At 38.7% G+C, this 22,993-nt stretch overlaps 1 protein-coding gene across 1 annotated transcript in view; it reads right to left on the bottom strand.

Moving 5' to 3' along the window:
- Window positions 1–22,993, bottom strand: part of PIEZO2 (piezo type mechanosensitive ion channel component 2) — a 296,323-nt gene that overhangs the window by 62,843 nt on the left and 210,487 nt on the right. The window contains exons 14-25 of the mRNA XM_021388274.1: window positions 20,243–20,366; window positions 18,590–18,837; window positions 17,778–17,926; window positions 16,854–17,027; window positions 10,519–10,748; window positions 8,212–8,372; window positions 7,107–7,283; window positions 6,802–6,927; window positions 3,998–4,198; window positions 2,014–2,218; window positions 1,757–1,858; window positions 1,126–1,291 (exon numbers count right to left, since the gene is read on the bottom strand). Coding sequence (XP_021243949.1) covers window positions 1,126–1,291; window positions 1,757–1,858; window positions 2,014–2,218; window positions 3,998–4,198; window positions 6,802–6,927; window positions 7,107–7,283; window positions 8,212–8,372; window positions 10,519–10,748; window positions 16,854–17,027; window positions 17,778–17,926; window positions 18,590–18,837; window positions 20,243–20,366 — 2,063 coding nt within the window. The remainder of the gene's footprint in view (window positions 1–1,125; window positions 1,292–1,756; window positions 1,859–2,013; window positions 2,219–3,997; window positions 4,199–6,801; window positions 6,928–7,106; window positions 7,284–8,211; window positions 8,373–10,518; window positions 10,749–16,853; window positions 17,028–17,777; window positions 17,927–18,589; window positions 18,838–20,242; window positions 20,367–22,993) is intronic.

Here is a 22,993-nt window from a genome sequence, read left to right as displayed (position 1 = left end):
TGGGGTTTGCTGTGTAGCTGAGGGGAGGAACTCTTCACCCTACGCCCAGAAGTGGCTATAAATCTCTTGGACAAGTTGAGTCAACTGAATGTATTTCCACTGTCTCCTCTTTAAAGATATTTCAAAATACATTTGGCGGTAATTTCCAGAAACAGTAGTGTTATGTTACAGATCTTGAGAAGGAATTTAGTGACAAAACTTCTCTGGTACCACAAATGCAGGCATATCAGCAACAGGGAGATTTTTGCTTAGACAGTATTTCAAATTTTGTTATTCATTTCACACTCACACATCTGCTGGTAATGTGCATTTCAAAACAAACACCTAATCTGACAAAATAGTAGCTAGAAAATCTTATTATTTCCGTATATTCTTTTAACACTGCATCAAACTTTCAGAGAGACCTTCAATTAATATTATGCCCAGCGCAGTTCAGAAGGGCTGAGCTAATCTCTGCTGAAGTGGTCACGCAAGAATGGATCTGCTGATTGAATATCAGCTGGAATAGACTGTCTTAGGCTCTGCCCCCTCTTAATATTATTCACCTTCTTAAATGCTCTTACATGCAATGTTGCCTTTCCAAGTCACTTTTAAGGTTTTTACTACTTAGATAAAATAGAACAAAGGACAGTCTCCTTTTTTAGTGTACTATTTTGATTATTCTTAGACAACAACTCAGCAAGACATGACTGACAATTTTGTGGAATTAAACAAGTATATGAGCAAGTTCAGACAACAATTTGCTCTTGCTAACTTGGCTATGTTTGGAGGGAAGCCACAGTAGTGAACTTCACCACACACACTGCCCTACTGGGCACTCATGGAGCAAATACATCCTTTCAGGCAAATATATCACTGAATATCCCTTTGAGGAGCACTTAGAACAATCTGCAGTATTAGGAGGGCTCTTGAGACTGTTTTCACCTGCCCTTTTCTAAAGCAGAAGCTGATTACCCAGAAGCTAACTGTCTTCTGCCTCATATAGCAGGAAAAGGTATGTTTTGAGATGGGAACATGAGTATAAATTTCAAGTAAAACTGGAATCGGTGAGAATTACTTTCACACGAGAGAACATTATAAAAATGAAGCTCTGTAGTTTCCAAGTGTTAAGGATTCAGGTTTTACCGGCAGTGAATGAAGTCTGGAACAGGATTATGCTGGCTAAAAGATGCTGCTTCAAGATTCATACAAATTTCCACATTGTCTCCAGCCATGATTCGCACAGCAGCTTTATTTTCATCCTCGAAGGTTTGCCTTTGTAAGGATGCACACAGCAGCAACATGAAATCATCTAGGAGAAAGCAGTGGTTGCAAGGAAAAATTCAGTCACTAACTGAGGTGCAGGGAGTGGTGGTGATATACCATAATGTAGTTAGCAGATTTTTCTCATGCTTTGAATACCCAAGACTGTTGTTTTCAATGCATTTAACACCAATTTGACATTTATTAGTGTACTTGAATCTTTTCCTGTCATCTTCTATGACTTTTATTGAAAAAATAAATTACAAAAGGGAAAATAATTCATAATTTCTTATACTGATTTATCAAAAATTGGATACAGAAAAACAGATGCAGAAATTACTAATCCATTGATTTTTTCTGCTACACAAAATGACACACTCTGTATCCAATCTCCCACAGAATATGACATCTTGCTGCTGGAAAGTAAATAAAAGTCTGGCTTCAAATTACACTGTGCAGATGTTTTAAGCAAAAGACACGTAAACACTTTTCAACTATGTGCTAAAATACTTACAGACAAGGAAGACAGGGTTTGGTCTCACAATGAAGTCTGGAAAGTATAACCACTTTATGATATTCGAGTTGAAGTTGGCATTACCACTTCTCCATGGATAGTCTATATGACAGAAGCACATAAAAATGCAATCAGTACTTTACAAAGATTACTTCATCCTTTTCTTCTGGATACTATTAAATACTTATCATTTTTTTCTAGCACTTTTCTCTAAAAGCAAGTAGCAGCGACTGTCCATAAAAGGTAAGCATACATACCTTTACAAGGAGCAGGTGGAATGCCAATACAAAGGAAATACTGGAATGTAATGATGCATGCCAGAAAACAGCAATACTTTGGCCAGATCTCTGCAATAGCTTTTCTTCTACGTCGATACAATACAGCAATCAACCAGAAGGCATGAATCATGGCATAAAAATCCATCCGTTGACCAATTACATTCACTGATAGAAGAAAACAGGTCTGGAAAAGAAAGAATGAAAAATAAGCAACATTTGCAATCTAATGACTAGTCAATTTAGCAAGGATAAACTAGTCTCAATTTTAACAGTATGCTTGGACAAATGCTGGGGTTGATGCAGGGACCCTTTGCCAACCAACACACTCCATCATCAACCTCTCCCACTCTACTCCAACTCCCTAGATTTTCTCTCACTGTTCTGAGAGTGTCATCTACAAGAACAGAACACAGGTTTTCATTACGTGGTATCTACATATACAAAATGAAAAGAGCATTGCCACAGTAGCCTATATGTGAAATGTTTAATTGTTGCCAAGTAAAGCACATATTACACAGCCATATATTTTGATAGCCCTTACAGATGTGAGAAGGAAAAGGAACCATTAAGAATAACAACAACTAAAGTGTATCCTCATGTGGGAACCAGACGAAAAGAAAAGGGATTTAGACAATATAACTTCTTCTGGCTATAGACAAATCCAGCCAATTGCTGTAAGGCAAGTTTAGTTCTCCATTCTTTTTAAGACTCTTCATCCCAAATCATTTCTGTTCTCTGGCTCCACTTAAAGCAGATCTTTCACTCAGTGCCATGCAAGATGTTTTCATTCACAGTGATTCACTTATTCAGTGTACTTCACTATTCTGATCTTCTGTCTCCTCAGATTAGGATGAGGTTACATTTAAAACCTGAAGGAAACAGCTTCCTGATTAATTTTAACTTTCATTCATTCCCAATCCTCAAAATGGCCATAAGCATGTTATTCTATTTATCAGGAGCAAGGGGATGGTAGTGTTTAATGCATAGGTCAAGAATAGACCTATGAATAGAATTGGGGTGCATTAAAATAGTAGCTGCTTTTTGCAGATAGCCATCAAATATTTTGAAAAAAATAATTTGGTTTATTCTACAGACAATTTTGAAAGTGCACTTCATGCGTCGGTGTGCACATAGAGGAGGTGGGAAAACGGAAATGAAGCCGTGTTATTTTTTATGTTTTTGAAATGGTTGTTCAGCAATAGCTTGCCTTCAAGGTAGGTTCGTTTTTGATATTTTGCTGCTGGACTGGGTGAAGCAGTTAGAAGGAATGCATTAGCTGAGCTTAAGTGCCATATGGGAAACTACTGCTGGCAAGGCAGACAAACAGATCTACAAAATAAGACACCTACCAGATAATAAGGTTTTGTGATGAATCTTGAGAAAAATCACTTCACTCATTTATACCTGCCTTTCCAATGTTCTGAGTGTTTCTTATCTACTGTAAAGGTCTTTGGAAAAAGAACTGTGTCTTAAATCTGCTGCACAAAGAAGCAATACCCTTTGCTGTTACTTGCTTCTGCAGATTGTTAGCTGTTATAGCTGCATGTATAAAAAAGAAGGACATGTTTGGGCAGCCAGAGACAAAAGAAGTCCAGAAACCTTTAAACGGAGAAAATGGCCTGGTACTGTCTGCTTTTTGCTCCTGCAGTTCCTAATTTCCTGTGCACTTGTTCATGTGAGGGCATTCCTCAGTTCCATGCCTTGTCCCACCTGTCATATCTTTTGTTAGGTTAAGAAATGGCAAGCTAGGTCAATGAAAAGCAAGTAGCAAAAGACAAGACATGAAAATAAAACCAAGTTGAAAATCTCTACTAGCAGAGAGGTGGCAAGTATTGCAAGGTCTGACACGAGTGATGACTAAGAGGTATCCTGCTGTTAAGCACAGTTCAAACTAGTATTCAAAAATAACACAACCTAAAGATTTGGAAAGAGTCTAAGAAAAAACGAATATATTACAATTTACCTCTAAACCAAACTTGTAGAAGAAGTAGTTTATGAAATACTTGACACAGTTTACCAGTCCGTCATCCAGATGTGCTCTCGTAATATCATGGAAAATAGTTTTAGTTACAGGTGCAGTAAGGTTATTTCGACATCTGTAGTACTCTTGATGACGGTAAATTGTAACTTCAAAAGCCAGAATAGCCAGCATCAGTAAGTTATTCTACAGGAGATACAATAAGAAGAACACTAAATAAAAAACAAAACCACAAGAAGTCATAAATCTTTCTGATAAGCATAAACCAATGAGTACTAAAATGGATATTACCATTGAGAGCTTTTGCCCTCCAAGATACACTTAGCTACTGACGTAACAAAGTGAGGTTCCTATCACTTGCTGGATTTTGTACTGAGATTCAGAAGATGAGACATTCATTAAAAAAATACTATAATGAACACTAATTGTAGAGAAGAAGTTAGAACGCATCGACCTATCCATTTTCCCTCTCACATTTCGTAGCTTTTCTGAAGGAGAAGGAGATACAAGCATACATAAAGTCAGCTGCAGTAGTTCAGCTGGTAAGCACTAGCTTTCTAACGCCACAGGGACCTTCAGTACTGCCGTGGATACTCTTTCAAATGAGCAATTGGTTTAGCTGCTTGTCTTCATTCAGGCAGATTCTGTTCCAATACCAGAGTGACTGGAATGAAGTCTTCAGCTGCTCCAAGGTGAATTTTCTGTCTTATTATGGAAACCTGCCTTGTGCTCAATGTAAGAGAAATATTAACCAGCTTCAAAAGTTGGTTAAAACCCAGAGAAAGTCCCTCAAGGAAACCACAAGTAAAGTTGAAGAGGCAATCTCCAGATATATATTCACAGAGAAATATTTGGGACACAACTGTCCTAAGACAGGTGCCACTGATACTTTCAATTTATTTATTTGTCTGTTTAACAAGAATTTATTCCTGTTTGCTCTCCCTGAGCTTCTCACTCTTGGGGATAGTTATACACAATCCACATCAGATAGGTTTTTCAATTCAGTGCAGACCTCTTGAATGTTTATTATTAAGGGGGCGTATCAGAAACACAGTGAGATTTGAAAGCTGGGGACTTCAGGTCTAGCCCTGGACTGAATTTCTCTACACAGAGGCTACATTTTTCTTGCTAAGCCACTGAAAGCTGTTCTAGAATAGTTTGCAATCACAAAGCATTATCTATTTATAGATGTGAAGCTCCTAGCATCAAGCCACTTGGCAACTTCATTCTCCATGCAGAATTCTTATGTCAGCCATTGATCTTCCCCCAGATATACTCTTAATTGCTGGAAGTGCATGGCTAAGGGAGTGAAAGAAAGAGGCAAAGGGCATCTAATGAAGACAGAGGAATACTTCATTGACTGCATTTGGCTTGGGGCAACCCCAGATACAAGTACAGACTGGGAGAAGAACTCACTGAGAGCAGCCCTGTGGAGAAGAACTTGGGGGTTCTGGTGGATGAAAAGCTGGACATGAGCCAGCAGTGTTCTCTTGCAGCTCAGAAGGCCAGCAGTTTCCTGGGCTGCATCAAAAGAAGGATGGCCAGCAGGGAGAAGGAGGTGATTACCCCCCCCTCACCCCCCACACTTGTGAGGCCTCACCTGGAGCACTGCAGCCAGGCCTGGGGCCCCCAGCACAAGAAAGACATTGAGATATTGGAGTGGGTCCAGAGGATGGCCACAGAGATGATCAGAGGGCTGGAGCACCTCTCCTATGATGAAAGGTTGAGGGAGTTGGGATTGTTCAGCTTGAGAAAGAGAAGGCTGCAGGGAGACCTCATTGCGGCCTTCCAATACTTGGAAGGAGCTTACGAGCAGGAGGGGGACAGACTTTTTATGCAGGTAGATAGTGAAAGGACAAGGGGGAATGGACTTAAACAGAAAGAGAGGTGGTTCATGTTAGATGTTAGGAAGAAATTCTTCACTCAGAGGGCAGTGAGGCACTGGCACAGCTGCCCAGAGAAGCTGTGGGTGCCCCATCCCTGGAGGCGCTCAAGGCCTGGTTGGATGGGGCCCTGGGCAGCTGAGCTGGTGGGGGGCAGCCCTGCCCACAGCAGGGGGTGGGACTGGGTGGGCTTTGAGGTCCCTTCCAACTCAAGCCATTCTGTGATTCTATGATTCAAACAAAATTCATGGAGGCAAGGTCTCAGGGAAGGAATAAGGAATAAATCCACTGTGAGATCAAAGCCTGTTGTTCAGTCAACAGATTTCTGACTGCTTTAAATTGTGCATACAAGACTTTGGAGATTCCTTAAATCAAGAAGTGACAGGCAGAGTTTCCCCTGGGAAATGATACATTTTTATTGTAGTGTTTTTTAATCAAGGTAGGAATAATAACATATTGCTCATATGCATTAGTTAAAAAGAAAAAAAATCTAATGTCTGAATGAATTATTGCCTTAACTCATTACAGTTTCTAAACTGTGGCTGTAAGGAATAAGCACTTAAAAAAATTAACAGCTTATAGCATACACTGTTACATGAGGCAATTACTCCAATTAGACCCATCAGCCCTTTGGTAACTGAAAGCTATGCACCTCTTCATTACTTTGAGCTCTTAAATATTACATTTCTTGTAGTGCATTTAACAGATAGTGGAGTCAGAAAGCCATAACTTCTACATGCAGATTATCTTAATTGGTACTGAACACCATCTGGAAATGTCCTATGTAACAGAAATGCACTTCTGCTGTTTCTTCCTCTCTGTAATTCCCTACCATCAGTGGCTTTCATTAATTGTGTGTGTGTGTGGCAGATGATCTATTTCAAAGACAAATAATAAAGAAGTTACCCTTAAGTACAAAAGTAGGGGATAAGACTTTCTCAGTCCAACCCATTCTGCAGGATCAACCGGACCACTGTAGAGGACTGACGTTTTGAGTTCTTCTAAATCGACCTTTGTTTCATTCTCTCTAGGCTAAAAAGAAAACACAGTGGTTTACAAAAAAAATCTGTTTAGGGTTGCTTGGAGCTGGAATGATAATCAACAATAATATAACAGGAGAACTGTAATTTTCAATACTTGATATGCTTCCTTTTGCTCTTCTTCATTGAAGAAAGCAGCAGTCAAACTTTTTAATGTGCATTTGTACTCACCAGTGTACAGTTACTGGAAAAAGTGCTGGGATCAATAGATGTGAGCTGGTACAACATTTTGCAGACAATAATCACACATGTCCAAACAGTGCAGATACTTGATGCCAATGGGCGAAACTGAGCATATGGCAAAGCAAGAGCCCAAGCAATTAAAAACACAAAGTTAAACAGAGACACCTGAAAACACAAAAACATGGTGGAGAGAAATTACATGAAGTAATGAGAGAACTGAGAGAGTCTGACTTTTTCCATAGTAATTAAAATAAAATCATTCAAAACAAAGGGACATAGAGAAAATGAGAAAAATCCTGGAAAAATCATCACATTTACAACAATATTCACAATAACACAGACACAGTGTGGTAAGTGAAGAAGGGAAAATTAATATTTTAGCAAGAACGTTATCTCAGACAGAGTACGAATACTCTTAGACCCACAACACTGCATACCCATCCTAAAAACAACAGAAGTCAAGAAAAAGGGACCAAATGTTGATCCTGCTTTAGTACATATGAAACAAAGATGATACAGATCCACATGTATGTGGAACTCACCTTCAAACACTTTTTCCCCCCAAGATGTGACAAAACAAATTTTGATTTTGCAATTTAAGGTCTGGTCCTACGACTGTTCAAGAAATGGCTACGTCAGGTGGAGAACTCACACTGCCTACACCTAAGGCACAGCTAATGGTGTTGCTCCTTTTTTCTTAAGACACCGTTCCATGTTGCTGTTGCTTCAGCCTGAGAAGTAATTTAAGTAATTTTCCTAGTTGCTCCTTCCCAATCTTCTACACCCTCCATCCCTAGCTGATGGCCAGATACTGCTTGTGTGGGAAAGGAAATAATTCTTTTGAATCCAAAGAACTAAACTAAACCTTAATATCTAGGAAAAAAAGGGAGGACTGAGAATATCTGGGTAGTAAGGCTATTAATGTAAGATGCAAGACTAAGGCAGGTCCCCAGCAGCTGATAAACCCAGTAGAATGCTACAGCTTCAGTTAAGGTCTCACATGGTCTCTCCATATGCTTGGATATGTCACTACACAGCAGATGTTGACAAGCCTCCACCACGGGTAAGATTTTGACAGCAGGTGTTTACTTGCCTCTTTCACTGTGACCCAGATGATGTAAGAGGAGACGATTTTGATGATATGCAGCTCCAAAAGCCACCACACAAAGACTTGCATCTTATGAAAGTACTCCAGGAATTTCAAAAACAGCACCGTAAGGCGGTCGATTACCAGATGCCATTTGTTTCTTAGGTCTGCAGAGATTTTCAAGCAGAACCATTTGGAGGAGAAAAACAGAAGGTCTTTGTGAAAAAGAGTACTTCACCAGGGAACAACAAGCTTTCTACTTCTGCTCTTCTAGGCTTTAGAGTAAGACACAAAGGAGATTAAAGGTATGGTTTGGTGGTTAACTAAGACAAAATATGGCTGAGATCCACTTAGCTATGGTGTCCTCCATTCTGACTCACATTAACTTCCTCATTTCAAAAAAAGTTGGTAGTGTATGGCTAGAAAACTGTTCCATCAGCCTCATACATATTAGCATAAAGAGTCTTCACACTGTATTAGGGATTTCAGAAGCATTTTCACTCTTACAGCCAGTACCCAATATCAGGAAACATTTCAAAATGGCTCCAAAACATGCCCCCATCTAATCTGTTAAAAATGCAAAGGAATTAGCAGCTCCTGTATGTGATTATTTCAATTTATCTGATTATTTTTGTATATAAAGCAAACCAGGATGGTTATTCTGTTCATATTTGTGTGAAAAAGCACATGCTGCTTGTGGAAAAGCTGATTTTTGGAATACCTGAAAAGCAAATTAGAGATTTTTTTTAAATCTTCTCTTTTTTCCCAAGCACAACTAATAACAATACTGAGTGATGTACATTGCATGACTATGTAATTAAACTTCACAAATTAAGCAACCAATACAGCTCTAAATTGACACGTTTGCTCTTATGAGTATGATGAGTGTATCTTAGGAAAATATTTGTAGAATTAGAATTACAGAATTTTTTATGCTCTCTCTCATACTTTCACTGCATTTATTTTAATTTGTAGTGTTACTACTACACAAGGTATATCCAGACAATGCCAGTGAAGTGGAATAGGGCAGGTAAGGTCCTGCAGTGAGCTCTGTCTACCATGTTGAGGCACAACGTGCACAGACCTGATTCTACTCATTGAAAAACTGTATAACAAAGTCTGTACACACGAACACATTAAAATAATGATAAAACTCACTGACATGGCCATTTAACAATGATGTAACTCTTTTGTAGAAATAAATGCATGTGCAGCTTAAAGGTGGATCACACACTGGCAAGCAGCATCTCGTGTTATTGCCAAGCCCCACACATTGCATTGCAGAGGGGGCCCCAAGTAGAAGGCTGTATCTCCCACTTTCCTGCTTGCATGTCATTGTACAGGGTAACCTTCAGCAGTTGGCCTCCATCCTCAGCCCGTCCAGCATGTGGGGATGGCCAGAGTGCAACAAACTCATCAGTCCTTGGAAACTACATGAGAGCTGGCCAAGAAAGGTTTCCATGTCCCATGAACATCTCTGTGAGGGAAAGTGTCCCAGCCAGGAAAGAGAAATAGCTGCAGCTGAGCTCCCACAGAGCAGCTAAGCCAAATACAATGACATTTTGCTTTGACAAAGACCCTGTCTCTATTTATGTATCACAGTCCTATAAAAATTGACACGAACAACTAAATCTGTGGTAAGGTGATTTCCAGACAGTACAGCTTCCTTGGGTGTTAAATGCCTCTCCCTGGTTTTCACTCATGGCTCATATTCCTAGCAGAGTTATGGAAATAATTCATGCTAGGAGTTCATGCTAGCACTATCAATGATGACAACATCAGCATTACCAGTGTCTGCCCTTAAGTGTTTTTATGTTCATCTGGCATCAATTACACATTCCATATTCAGAAGTGAAAAACATGACACTAATGTGCACATGAATTATGAAGCAAAGCCATTTGGAACTTCTGAAGTGAATTGTCTTGAAAGCATTCGGTGTCAGAGATTAAAAATGTATTTATATTATCTTTATTTTAAAGAGATTTCACTCTAAAGGAGATCTTAATGTTTGTGGTAACTATTAACCCAATCCAGAACGCCTAGAACTTGGTCCTGAAAGAGGAGTATTTTTGTTTTCATTCTCTCAGAATCCTACGCAAATAGCATGATTTTTCCCTAGAACATGCTGCCGCCTGTTGAATAACTGACAAGAAGCCATCAGCTCAGTTCAGGCTGTTTTGGTAAAGATTCTATGTAAAATCAAAAGGAAAAGGTGACAACCAAAGTGAGCAGAGATGGCCAAGCATGAACAATCTGCTACCGCTGTTATCCAAGGCTAAAGGAAGACAAAATTTGTAAACCATGGAGCTTACCTGTAGTTTCTTCTTCCTCTGACTCATCGTCTACATCATCATCTTCCTTCTCCTCATCTTCCTCTTCTTCTTCTTTTCCTTTTTCAGCCCTCCCTTTCCCTCCCTCCCCATCTGGCTCTTCCATTCTTTTCTCACCAGCCTCTTTCAGCATTTTATCCTCTTCCTTTTCACTGCTGGCTGTTAAATTCATCATAGTTATGTCAGGAAGGCTTCCATCTTGATGCACCAGTCTGTTGATAAATAACAACATTTCAGCAAATTGAGCAGTAATGACATTGTAGTCTTGTTCTTTTTCAAGATGTATAATTAGAAAAAATAAATAAACTGTTCATGGAAAATGCCTTAGAAGTGGAAAAGTTAATGATTCTGGTACTTTCTCCAAACACACACTGCAAATTGAGTTGGAATATATTAGTAATTACTTTTCACTCAGATACTAAAGGTTAGTTAGTAATGAGTGGTATTGACACTTAAACTTGACATTTTCCCCACTGGAGAAAATGGTCAGAGTTTAAGATGTAGAAGCATGAAATGACATTGCTTAAGAGTAAACATTTCATGACTTCACAGGGGACTTACTCATTTTGGTGGTTTGGTAATTTTTTCTTGAGGCTGCTCAAAGTAATTGGAACAGAAAGAAAAAGGGAGATGAGAACAGAGGGGTTACAGAAGAAGGTAATCGACAAATATGTCATGCTACACCACAAGTAATAAAGCATTCTCGTAGTCCATCTGCAGAACTTTCTGATGCCAAGAGCATGCCATCATGACATTCACAGGGCACTTCTATAAAGAAATATGGAGCTGAAGCACAGGTGGAAAGGGGACAACCTATTTACACCAGTGCTAAACATGGTCAACACTGTCCAATGCCATTCATAATGAAGCTGAATCATTACAAGTATCTGGTGGAGTACTCTAAGGACATTTTCACCTTCTTCCAATTGAAGACTGAAGAGATCTAAGGGAATCCAAGGAATTTGCAAGTATTCTTCCAGCTGTAGGTTTATGAACAAATAGAAGCAAAAATATTCCTTGGCTTTGGCTTCAGTATATTTTATCATGTCTTTCTTTGCTAGAGACATTCATTCTCTCTCTTTTCTACATCTCAGAGTTTTTCTTAAACGTATAACTATCTTATGCTAATATTAGTAATTTTCAGAGTACAGAATCAGTATGCAATTGATTTAACATAGAAATGGTATTTCTCTGTTGCCATGGCGCCAACTCTTCTGAGATTTATCCAGCATTTCTTTTACCTTTTCTAACAAAAGAGACATCATCTAATGGTTTCAGATGAAAGTCTTCAGCTTCTATACGTGTTTTTGTTTGTTTGTTTGTTTTTCCTCCAGCTGGGTTGCTGGGACTCGCCTCTTGTATTTGCAGAAAATCTGTTTTTCCTAGTTTCCTCATTCTATGCGCTTTTCTTAGCACAGCATTTACTGCCATAAATAGTCACTTTGAATAGGTCTTGCAATAAAATCTCTCTTTGGCAAGTGTGTATTTATATGATAAGGTAACTAAATGTTGAGTTATGCTATTGAAATTGCTATATTCAGCATATTTTCAAACACCTGTTAGACTTTTTCTGGACAGCAGCAAGTTTAGTATTTTACACTATTATCTCAGGGCTCTGTTTTTCATGATGTGATCTTCTGGCATATTATCATACAGACAGGAAGTTCTGCCATTATAACTAGGGTTTTTACAGTTCAAGAAACTAAAATCTAGATGTGGCCATCTGGTCGTTAAAAAAATAAGAGCAAAGCCTTAGCAGTTAATGAGAAAGTCAAACAAGCAGAAGTATTTTTACAGTGTTTGGGAGGTAAACCGTTGACAGTGCAGTTTCTGTATGTTGGAAATTTCAGTAGCTCAAATGAGAGATAAGCCATAGAAATCTGACTAAGCAATGCTGAAGAAGTAACAACATACTGATAGCCAAAAAGAAGAAAATACAGCTTTGGAAGCTTAATGAAACAGTTAAGCATGAAAAATTCTCACTGATTAAATACATTCATGACAATGATTACAAAAATCCCTGATCGTGACCTAGGCTATCAACTGATGGTCCATTAATCTGAAAATCTTTTATTCTCAACACTATATTCAGCTACAGAAAATAAAAGCCAATATACTTTGTTTTCATAGATAAGGTAATACATATAGAAGGATATCGAAATCTCAACACAAGGACTAGAAACTAATATTCCCTAAAATGATATAATCTATCTTTGCATATGTCATGGTTATCTAAAATTCTAATAATGTACCAACAGGAGGGTAATATATAAAGAAGAGAAAATGAATTTTCAGTTCTGTTTCAATGTTATGGAGATTCCCAGCTAATACTAATAATCAGAGACTGTTTTAAAGGCAATATCCAATGAAAAGGAATTATCCCTGTAACCAGACCAATTTTGCACTGGTGCAATAGCATTGTTATGAAATATCTTCCCAGTTGACTGTTGTGATGGAAAAATCTACATTCACACTGGTGTAAATCAAGGTCTCACTAACTTACCTCAATGTAAACTGGGAAGGAACGCAGGAATCCTACAGGATTTTGTATGGGAAGACTAATCTTTCTCTTACTTATATAACTCCCATTCATATCCAGGAGGTAATGGGGTTATAAAGGCGGGCACATGCAATATATACCTGATGAAGCTTCAGTAGGAGCTTAATTTCCAGTATGTCAATCAGTGACATTAGTACACAGAAGCACAGGACAGTGTGCTCAGGAGATCTAAGGCTAGATAAAAAGCCCTACTCACTATTAAAGAGGTAGTCTACTTGAAATCTTTTTTCCTAAACCTCGTTTATTCCTAGGGTTGTTACTCCTAGCTTTAGGCATCAAAGCAATTTCACTCTGAGGGTTTGCCATTGCAGCCATATCAGTGTCTACTCCACACCTCCCTGACCCTAGCGCCCTGCTTCACCTCAGATTTGTCTCATTGCTGTGGGCCTGCCGGCAGCTCAGTGGACTGTGGCTGACCCTTATGACCACCACCAGGCCCAACTCTAGGCTTTGCACTGCCAACTCCCCAGGGCTGAGAGCCCACCCAGACTTGCCTCCTGGTCAGATCCCTCTGCTCCCAGCTTGCCAGCCTCCAATGAAACACCTGCCAGCACTTCTTGCCACACCGTCTTCCTCAGGCTAGCGATAGTGCACAAATCCTTCTGTTCTCAAACCTGATTATACTAAAGACCACATTTACTCCAGCCAAATATTTTGAAAGATATCTCCTTTATGGAACTGTTTTCAAGATGCCATTTATAAAAGGATAACTACGATAACAACATGGACTTTTATAGTTTGGATCCTGTAGTGCCCAACTTGGCCTACAAATGAACAGCCATAGCATGCAGTAGTTTCAGCATATTGGATGTATATGAGTACATACCATTTTTCCTGAACATAAATGCATATTGCACATTTAATTAACTTGATCCTAAAAATCCCTTTCTGAAGTGCTTGTGAGGTGGACAGAGATGCATGTTTGTGTGGGAGTTTGAATGCGTGCACATGCAGGCATGCATCATTCCATGCACAGACAAAGGGTAGGTAAACGAGCCTCCTCAACCAAGTCTATTGTCTGCAGCCAATTTCAAATAGCACCAATTAATCCCGTGTTGAGACATGGGCAAAGTTTAAGAGAAGAATCCCGACTGGGAGATGAACTCACAACATACAAATATGGAGGAGAAATGTATTAGTTACTTTGTCAGTTTTAGAAGACTACAATACCTGAACAATATTCTCTCCTTGCTTACTTCACAGTACGGTGCAGCAAGAATGTATTTTATTTGAAGGCAATTAAGAACTAACAAACAAGGCATACTATATCTTTTTTAAAGGAAAGGAAAGTTTGAAGTACCCACCTATTTATTATTAGATAAACACGGCCATTGACTTTGGCATGGCTATGAGGTGGGAGATGTAAGCACAGGAATGCATGAGATGACAGTGGGAAGTGAATTAGAGAGAGAGAAAAGGAAACTGTTAAATAGGAATGAGCACACTTTCCTGTTTACCAAGAGACACATTGTCATAACAGAACACAATCTGAAAGTTTAACGCATGCCATGCAGTGAAAAGTCTAGGAGGATTGTAAATATAATACTCTGGCATTTAGATTGTATGCAGCTTCAGTTAGAATTGAGGGCACTTTTCGTAGACCCCCAAAATGTGAGGACAGCCTCTATGGCTTCATCTCAAGAAAGCCACAGATTATTCAGCACATTTTTAAAAACAGATGTTTTGCTTCTGTCTATTTCCATTAATTATTTATTTTTCTTTAAAGGTGATTCTAATGGAGCATCATACCATAGAAATTAACCTGTCTCATAACCTTTATGTCCACTGCGTCGCAATTCATAAAGTTCATTTTCTTTAATTTTCTCCTTTTTTTCCTCTTTTGCAACAGAAGCAACATAAAAGCACTTTCAAAAGGTAAGCTAGTTTTTGTGTGAAAGCTACTGTTTTCAAAGCAAAAGGGACAACTGAAGCTTTAGACACGACTCTTTAATATGTTTTAATTGTGCCTGCAACCTATTTCTTCTTCTAGCGTGATTTGCGTTGGAGTTGCTTGTTGTACTAGATCTTATCCAGATTTATGCATTGTCAGTACAACTGTCACTGCAGTTCTCATCCTGAAGCTCTGAATTTTAAAATCTGCAGATTGTTAGTATTGATTTATCACATGAATAGATAAGAAAACTGAATTTTTGTATGTCAGGCAGTGTTTGTGGTTGTACAAAGCAGAAAACGTGTTCTGATTTGGGTACTGGACAAAATTCTCAATGTTTTTGAAGAGGTGAAATGATATACACGGTAACAGTGATTTTAAAATATTGCAAAATGGCAAATGTAGCACATATGCCATGTTTAAGACTTAAAAATATCTATCAATTCTCTTCACTTGCCACTCTGCTTAATTAAAATCCTGAAACACCTGTTGCAACTACGGATCTCCACTTTCAGCTCTCTTGCTCAAAAGTACTTACCTACTCCTGGCAAAAATATTACTGACTACAGATAAAATCCATATCCCACAACCTTTATTTTTTATACTGATATTTTCTTTAATTTTTTCTGCTCTCAACATGACACTGCAAACATTCTGTGACTTTAATATCAGTGTTCCATCATCCAAGAACGATGTGATATTAATTATAGTGATTTTCTTCACACCAGCACTTAGAGAACAGTGGCTAATATTTTTGGTATCGTTCATGCATATTAGATTTGCAGGTAGTGGTTTCACAGGCAGGAAGTGCCTACTCAGTACCTACTAAGTCCTGGAGCTGTCTCAGTTTTTTTTTTTCCCCATTTTATGCCTATTGCATCACTGTTGATGGGAGCTGGAAGCTCTTTCTATGTTAGACAGCACAGTGCAAAATGTTTAGGCTACAACAGAGCTTGTGCAGTTACTTCACACTATTGCACATTTCTCCAAATATCATAGCCCAGAAACATCCCCTGTTTCAGCCTCATTCATACAAGTGTAAGGTCTGAAGTGTTTACCATGTAGGTAAACACTTCAAAAATTGTGTCTAAATGAATTGCTCCTTGAAAGAATTAAAGAATAGGTTATACATACAGTTTACTATGAAACCATTTCTCTCTCTTATACTTCTGGAGTAGGATCCTAGGACTTACTTTTTTATATAGGGGAACATTTAAGAATTAGGCATAGTAAAATTCTGAAGTGATGTCCCAGTATCATGAAGAAACTCAAGTGAAGTTCTTGATGAGAATGCTGAACATCTCTGAGCACAGTCTCACTACTATAGTCAAGGACCAGGTCTCTAAAGAATGATCACAAATTTGGGATATTTATGTTTATGACGTTCAACTTTATAAAAATGCCTGATTGTCCAATGTGTACATAGTATTTGCCAAAGATCTACAGATCTCCATTTGGCCTTCAAAAAGGGCAATGAAAAACTGAAGTGACCCAAATTAAAAGCCATATTTTCTATTACTGACAGGACTTACAAAAAGGCACGCATAGAAATTAACCATCTTCCTCTCACTAATGATGAAAATCAATGAGATAAATACATCAGTATCAGTGTATTTGAAAATGTACCTCCAAATGAAAAATCTTTGACAAGTAGCGGAAGGTAGGGGAAGACAGATACTTTGGTGGTGGCTTCTTTAGCCAGGTGCTGGTTGCTAAGGGATGCTTATTTTTCTTCTCCTTTCTTTTTAAGTCGGGTAGTTACAACAAAAGCAAAATAACATCTAATGAAAAGTGAACATTACAAGACAGTCAGAAATAGCATTTTAATACAGATAATGAATAGGTCCATTTACTTAGTTTTTTTACCTGTAAATAGTATTGTCCTGTTTGCTGGTTACAGCTTTTAAATCAGTGAGCTGGAGGAAACGGTCATGGAAATAGTGAAGGTGTAAGATACACGCCAGTAGGAAGGAGGTGGGGATAAAGATGCGAGTGAATAGCTCAGCCACAGAAAATCTTTTTAAACCAAGGTCTGCTAGTCTGGAAAAAAAAAAAAAGCCACTAAGTCATCTGTTCACACCAAAACCTTTTTCTTGTCATGAGACATTGCCACAAATCATAAATGAGGAAATAAAGGCTGGTACTTGTTATATGCTTTTAGATCTTTAAATTCTTCTAAACTAGAAAGTTTTACAATGTAGGTGTTTTGCATTTGGCTTTAGTAATTGTAGAAAGATACTGTAAATGTACAGAACCAAATGAATCAGTCCTGCCACAATTCTCTTTACAGGAACCACATGGATTGTCTCTGACTGAAAGTTCTGCATCAGAAGTCCACTCACATTGCATACAATTTCTGACATAAACTCCTATTGAGGAACTCCCAATATATCACGAGGAGGAAGAAACTCAGCACTCCTCACTAGCAGGAGTACTGGTCCATCTTCATCATCCCCAGGCACCCTGCAAATCTGCCCTGTCTCTCCCTGGATCTTGCTCCTATGGTCAAAGATGTAGTGAGAAGTATTGGCGCTGCACTGGGAACACTAGGAAAACCTTGGCAGCAGATAGGGGAAAATATGACTCTCCGAGCCCTTCTCGTGCCCTTTTTCTTCTCTTTTGCTACTCCAATAAATCAATGGCTTCAGAGCTGAGTGCTTAGTCATCTATGTCTGAGGATGGTCTCATGATGTTTTTTCACTACAAGGAGGGAGAGTGCTCTCAGAACATACCAGAACCAAAAGTCCAACGGAAAAAAAAAATGAAAGGAAATGAAATAAAAACACTTACTTGTTTTCATCCAGGCCTGTCATGTTCTTCCACAACCCAGGGAATGACTCAAATTGGTATGTGTAGATGAAGATAAGTACCAACATTGTATAAACAACAACTGACATCCAAAAGTACTTCAGAATCCTTCTCCACCATTCATAGTGCACCTGAAAATCACACACTGAGGAATTTAAAAGAAGCTCGAGGCAAAGACACTGATAGAATACTGACAAAGCTGTACTGGAAATAAAGACTAAGAATACTACTCTTCCTTGTTGGCCTGAAGTAAATAGCAGACTCAGACCCTTGTAATAAAGTTCTTAGTCCTGGTACATATGCACCTAAGCACAGAGATCTGTGGAAAAATGTCTGCTGGGACATGGCCACAGATGTGAAGGCCAGGGACAGCTTCAGTCATTCAATTTCTTTGCCATTAGGTGATGAAGGTGCAAAAGGAGAGGGATCCCATGCCCCATGGGTGTGGAAGCTGTGTGAGCCAGCCATCACAAAAACTGGTGATTATGTGGGATGTGCACAGGTCCAAAACTTTCCCATGAAGTTTCCACAGCTGTCAGTTATGTGCAGTGGAGTTTCACATAGTAGGTGGGTCAGATGCATTACTTAATAGCACCTAATTTATGTGCACTTTCCTGTCACTATAACCAAAATCAAAGGAGAATCAACCCTTTCAAATAATCTTATTACAATTATGCCATATCTAACTAAACAACAAATACACTGTTAATGATTCCACTCAAGCTGCTTTACTACAAAGTTAGAAGTACCATTGCATTCAAGATCAAAATTCAGTTCATACAGTTCTCACTTACCTGATAGAGGGCCACACAGAACAGGAATAGTACCATATAGATGATTTTGTACATCACAATTCTACCCTCAAAGCTGACAAAGAAGAACATGCCTCCACAGACGTAAATCCAGTACTTGATGAACATAGCCATCACCAGCTTCCCCAGAACTTTCATAATATCCTGTTCATCCTCATCATCATCTTCCTGTTCCTCCTCCTCCTCCTCCTCTTCCTCTGCCACTTCTCCCTCTTGCAACTCTCCTTCTTCTGCAAATACACAGAGTCGCATATGACCTCTATTTTAGGGACCTTAGTAAGAATTGAAATGGATGGAAAGCAGATTCTCTACACGCAGCACAGAAACTTATACACAATATTCACAACAACAGAGGAAAGCATTTTAACATCGTATAAGCCCCAGCCTGCTCCTAGAGCCATACAGCATACTGATCTACACCTAGACGCCACTCTTCACTTTGTCTGATATGCAGACAGCTGTAGTGGAAAGTGAGAGCCTAAGCATTGTATAATGGGTATCAGTCAAAACATTACCCATAGCAGAAACCCAGGCAAGAGACCTTTTAAACTGGAAAACAAAGAAACCACTAGCACCACTAGAAAACCTCTCTTCTTGAGTTTAAAGGGATAAATGTCCTTAAGAGAATACTGCGGCTTCCTCTAAAAACCACAAGCAAGAAAAAGCATTAATATAAAACCAAACAAGCTTAAAAAATATATGTGCTGCACTAACATTGTCATTTTTTTTTTCTTTCAAAGAAACTACCACTTTTCTTGCTGCTTCTACTGCACTTAAATGACTGCAAAAAAGACAAACTCCTTTTGCCTTGTGAAGAGGCCAGGATTTCCCAGTTACTCATCCAGGGATGCTTGTGGAGGGCAGGGTAGATGCTTCCCCAAGAGCAGGCACACATGAACAAGTATCCGGATAACAGAAAAATTTACATGCTTATTCTCTCATTGAAATCAGTAGCTTAATTTCTGATTTTGTTCAAGTGTTTATGCACAAGCTCAGCTCACAAGGAATTTAGCAATTGCTTTTCCCTTTGTAAACTTTTATCCTCCTGTGGTTAATTGCTTTTTCCTATGTAAACTTTTATCCTCCTGTGGTTAAACTCCTACAACTTGTCTGCTAGTTTGAGTTTGAGACACAGAAATAAACTGATTCTTGGAAAGTTTCACAGCATTTTTCAAATGAGTCATTTCATTTACCTTTCATATTTTGCAGTTCAACAGTAAAGAGAATTCTTATTTGATTTGATTTTCTGAAGTTCAAAACTGTTTTATTTTTATATCTGCTCAGAGATAGTTACACATAGATTTTGTAATATCTTGCTTAGCTAGTAACAGGTATCGATACAAACATGGAAAAGAACTTCTTTACTTTGAGGGTGATGGAGCACTGGGACAAGTTGCTGAGAGAGATGCTTGACCCTCCTTCCACGGAGACATTCAAGACCCACTGGACACCTACCCGTCTGACCTACTGTAGGGTACCTGATTCAGCAGGGCGTTGGACTTGATGATATCCAGAGGTCCCTTCCAACCCCTAAGATTCTGTGATTCTGTGATCTTTCTAATTGATTTCTACATTAAGAAACACAGTAACTTGAACTTCTATTATGACTGAAGGACTCCAATAACGTAGCTTTACCTTTTTCTTCATCTTCTTCACTTCCAACTTTGACCTCAGATAAAGTAGCTTCTTTTAGCTGAAGCGCTTTCTGTTCAGTGAGGTGTTGCCTAAGCAGTAGCCAGAAAGTAATCGTGAAAAGAATCTGCAAACAAAAATCAAAACAAAAACAACAGGCTAATTGTATAACCTACCTTCTGCTAATGCAAACGTGTGTCTTCATAAATTTTGCATGCTTTTGCTTTCTCTGTCCATCAGAAAATGACAATGATGGCATTAGTGTCAAAGCACAGCTTTTTGGAAGTTATCTAAGAAACACTGCATTAAAACCAGCAATGCTTCATTTGCACTTTTCCATTAACTTTTCACTCTGCCTCTTTTCTTAAATATATTTACCTATATGGTTCTATTCTACCTTGTTCTACTTAGTTTTTAACTCCTGTCTTATAAGTTGAAGGATCTTCTCATTATATACTGACTGGTATAACCTCAGTCTGTCTATCTGAGTTCACTTCCACTTTCTGCAGGGATCGAGTGCAGTCAGGTGAGTGTACTGTCATTAAGTTTGCTATATCCCAAATCTCTTGATTTCAGAGCTTTGATGCTTCAGGTGCTTAAGTGCAATAAATTTTTTAAAAAATGGTGTGTCTTAAAGTTATAAAAGACAGTTGAATGTGTTTCACATTTGGAGTATTTGCAAGATTTAAGGTGGCTCTTAATTCTTTGAAGAGAACATAACTCCATAACAGTAGAAAAAAAGAAATTAATAAATAGAAATAATAGAAAAAATAGAAAAAAATAAATTTGTTTAATGAAGAGTGTATTTCTGTGTTTTGCAAAATACTGAATTCAGCAGCTTGCAATTCTGAGACAGCCACAATTCATAAAAGAGTCATATTGCCCATTCATCAAGCAATTGCTTTTATATTTATATTTTGCAATGTTTCCACTGATTTCAGCGGTGCAGTCTTATTTTACTCCTTTATAAATTAGAAGAATAAAATCTCAGAGAGGAAACATATAAAAGCCAAAGAGTTTGTACACAATAAAAAGGAAAGGTCAGCAGTATAAAGCGAAAAGCTGTCCTGTTCTTCATCTAATGTGCTCTGTGGGGGAAAGGAGCTCTGATCTTTGAGACACTTTGATATTGTGAAGTACAGACTGTTTTGCTGTGACTAGCTCTGCATCACTTCTGCATTTGCTTGTTGTTCTCCTCGGTATTTCCAGCATTTCCATTAAGACTATTCATTTTATTTCCTGTTCAGACCAGAGATCACATTCAAAGCACGCAGAAAATTAGGCAGAAAAAGTTACAGGGTTTTTTTTTTTTCAGTTTTCCTCTCCTTGCAGAATACAGTGTTCAGTCTTTATTTAAATTTAACCTTTATTAAAAGGGCTTTAAACAAGGAATGACAGGAGAGAGTTACCAGCAGTTTTGTGAGGGAGCAACAGACAGGGTTGACAAGCAGAGGGTCATGTGAAAGAAAGGAAACACATAATCAACAAAACAGAAATTAAGTAAAGTCACCTCAAGCATTTGTATGAAAGTAAGGAAGTGCCTTCAGGTCACCATCGTGGGGAAACCTTCCAGACCCTTTCTGGGGAATCAGCATGCTGGGATGCCTCTCTGAAGCGCCTGTACATTAGTTCATGCCGTACAGGAAATAAGCAGCACAAGAATTAGAGAAGAGTGTGCAGTTGCATGGCTATGATCTTTTGAGAATCACAGAGACATGGTGGGATGGTTTGTATGAGTGCAGTGCTGCAATGGAAGAGTACAGGCTCTTTACAAAGGACAGACTAGGATGCTAAGGAAGTGCATGAGAGAAGAACTGGAATGTACGGGACTCCAGCTGGGGATGGGCAATGAGCCAGAAAACCTGAGAGAAATATAGATGCTGTCCGAGCACACAGAGACATTTTTAGGAAAGTAAATGCCAACTTGGAGTTGAGTGAAGGCATGTGAAAAGGAACATGAAGAGCTTCCATAAATACATAAGTAGCAAAAGAAGACTAAGTGACAAGAGGGCACACTGCTGAACATTGGACAGGTTGCCAGAGATGTGGGATCTCCTCCTTGAAGATCTTAAAATGTCACCTGGACATGGGCCTGGGCATCCTGCTCTGGGTAGCCCTGCTGGAGCACGGGGATGGGACAGAGGGATTCAGAGGGCTCTGCACACCTCAACCCTTCTGTAATTCTGACATTTACAGAGTGCAATATATTCAGCATAAAAAAGTAGGTATCTTCTATTAGTTTCTTGTGTGTGGCCAAATCCTCACATATGCACAATAGTTTCTTAACAGCTCTTAGTTTTAGATATTTGACTGTATAGCTAATAAGAGACTACGTTAAAGGCGCTGATGAATTCAAACAGTTAAAACTTCTCAGAGATTTACAAAGCTATTTACACTGAAACTTGCAGAAATCCTTGAGCTTTTGCCCTCTTACTAAACTGTTCCTACCTTTACAGGAAAAATAATACAGTATTCACTAATTTTCAAATGCATTAAAGACCAACAAATGGTTGTGCAAAGGGCACTGCCAACAGGAAGATCATTTGCAGAACAACTGAATGATAACTAGGAGGCATGAGGAAAGCAATTCACTTAGCTCTTGGGGAACACTGCCAACTAGCTGCACGGTCTGAGATACCCTCTTGGGTACTCTACAAAACAACTTCCTATTTATGCTCATTATCTCCCTCAAAAGCACACCTGCCAAACACGATGCCTTTTGTACTGCATTCAGGACATCAGAGGAACAAATCT

The sequence above is a fragment of the Numida meleagris genome, chromosome 2, assembly GCF_002078875.1.
Source record: "Numida meleagris isolate 19003 breed g44 Domestic line chromosome 2, NumMel1.0, whole genome shotgun sequence".
Classification (NCBI taxonomy): domain Eukaryota; kingdom Metazoa; phylum Chordata; class Aves; order Galliformes; family Numididae; genus Numida; species Numida meleagris.
The sequence above is the reverse complement of the archived record's forward strand: the minus strand, read 5'-3'. Positions and strand labels throughout refer to the sequence as shown.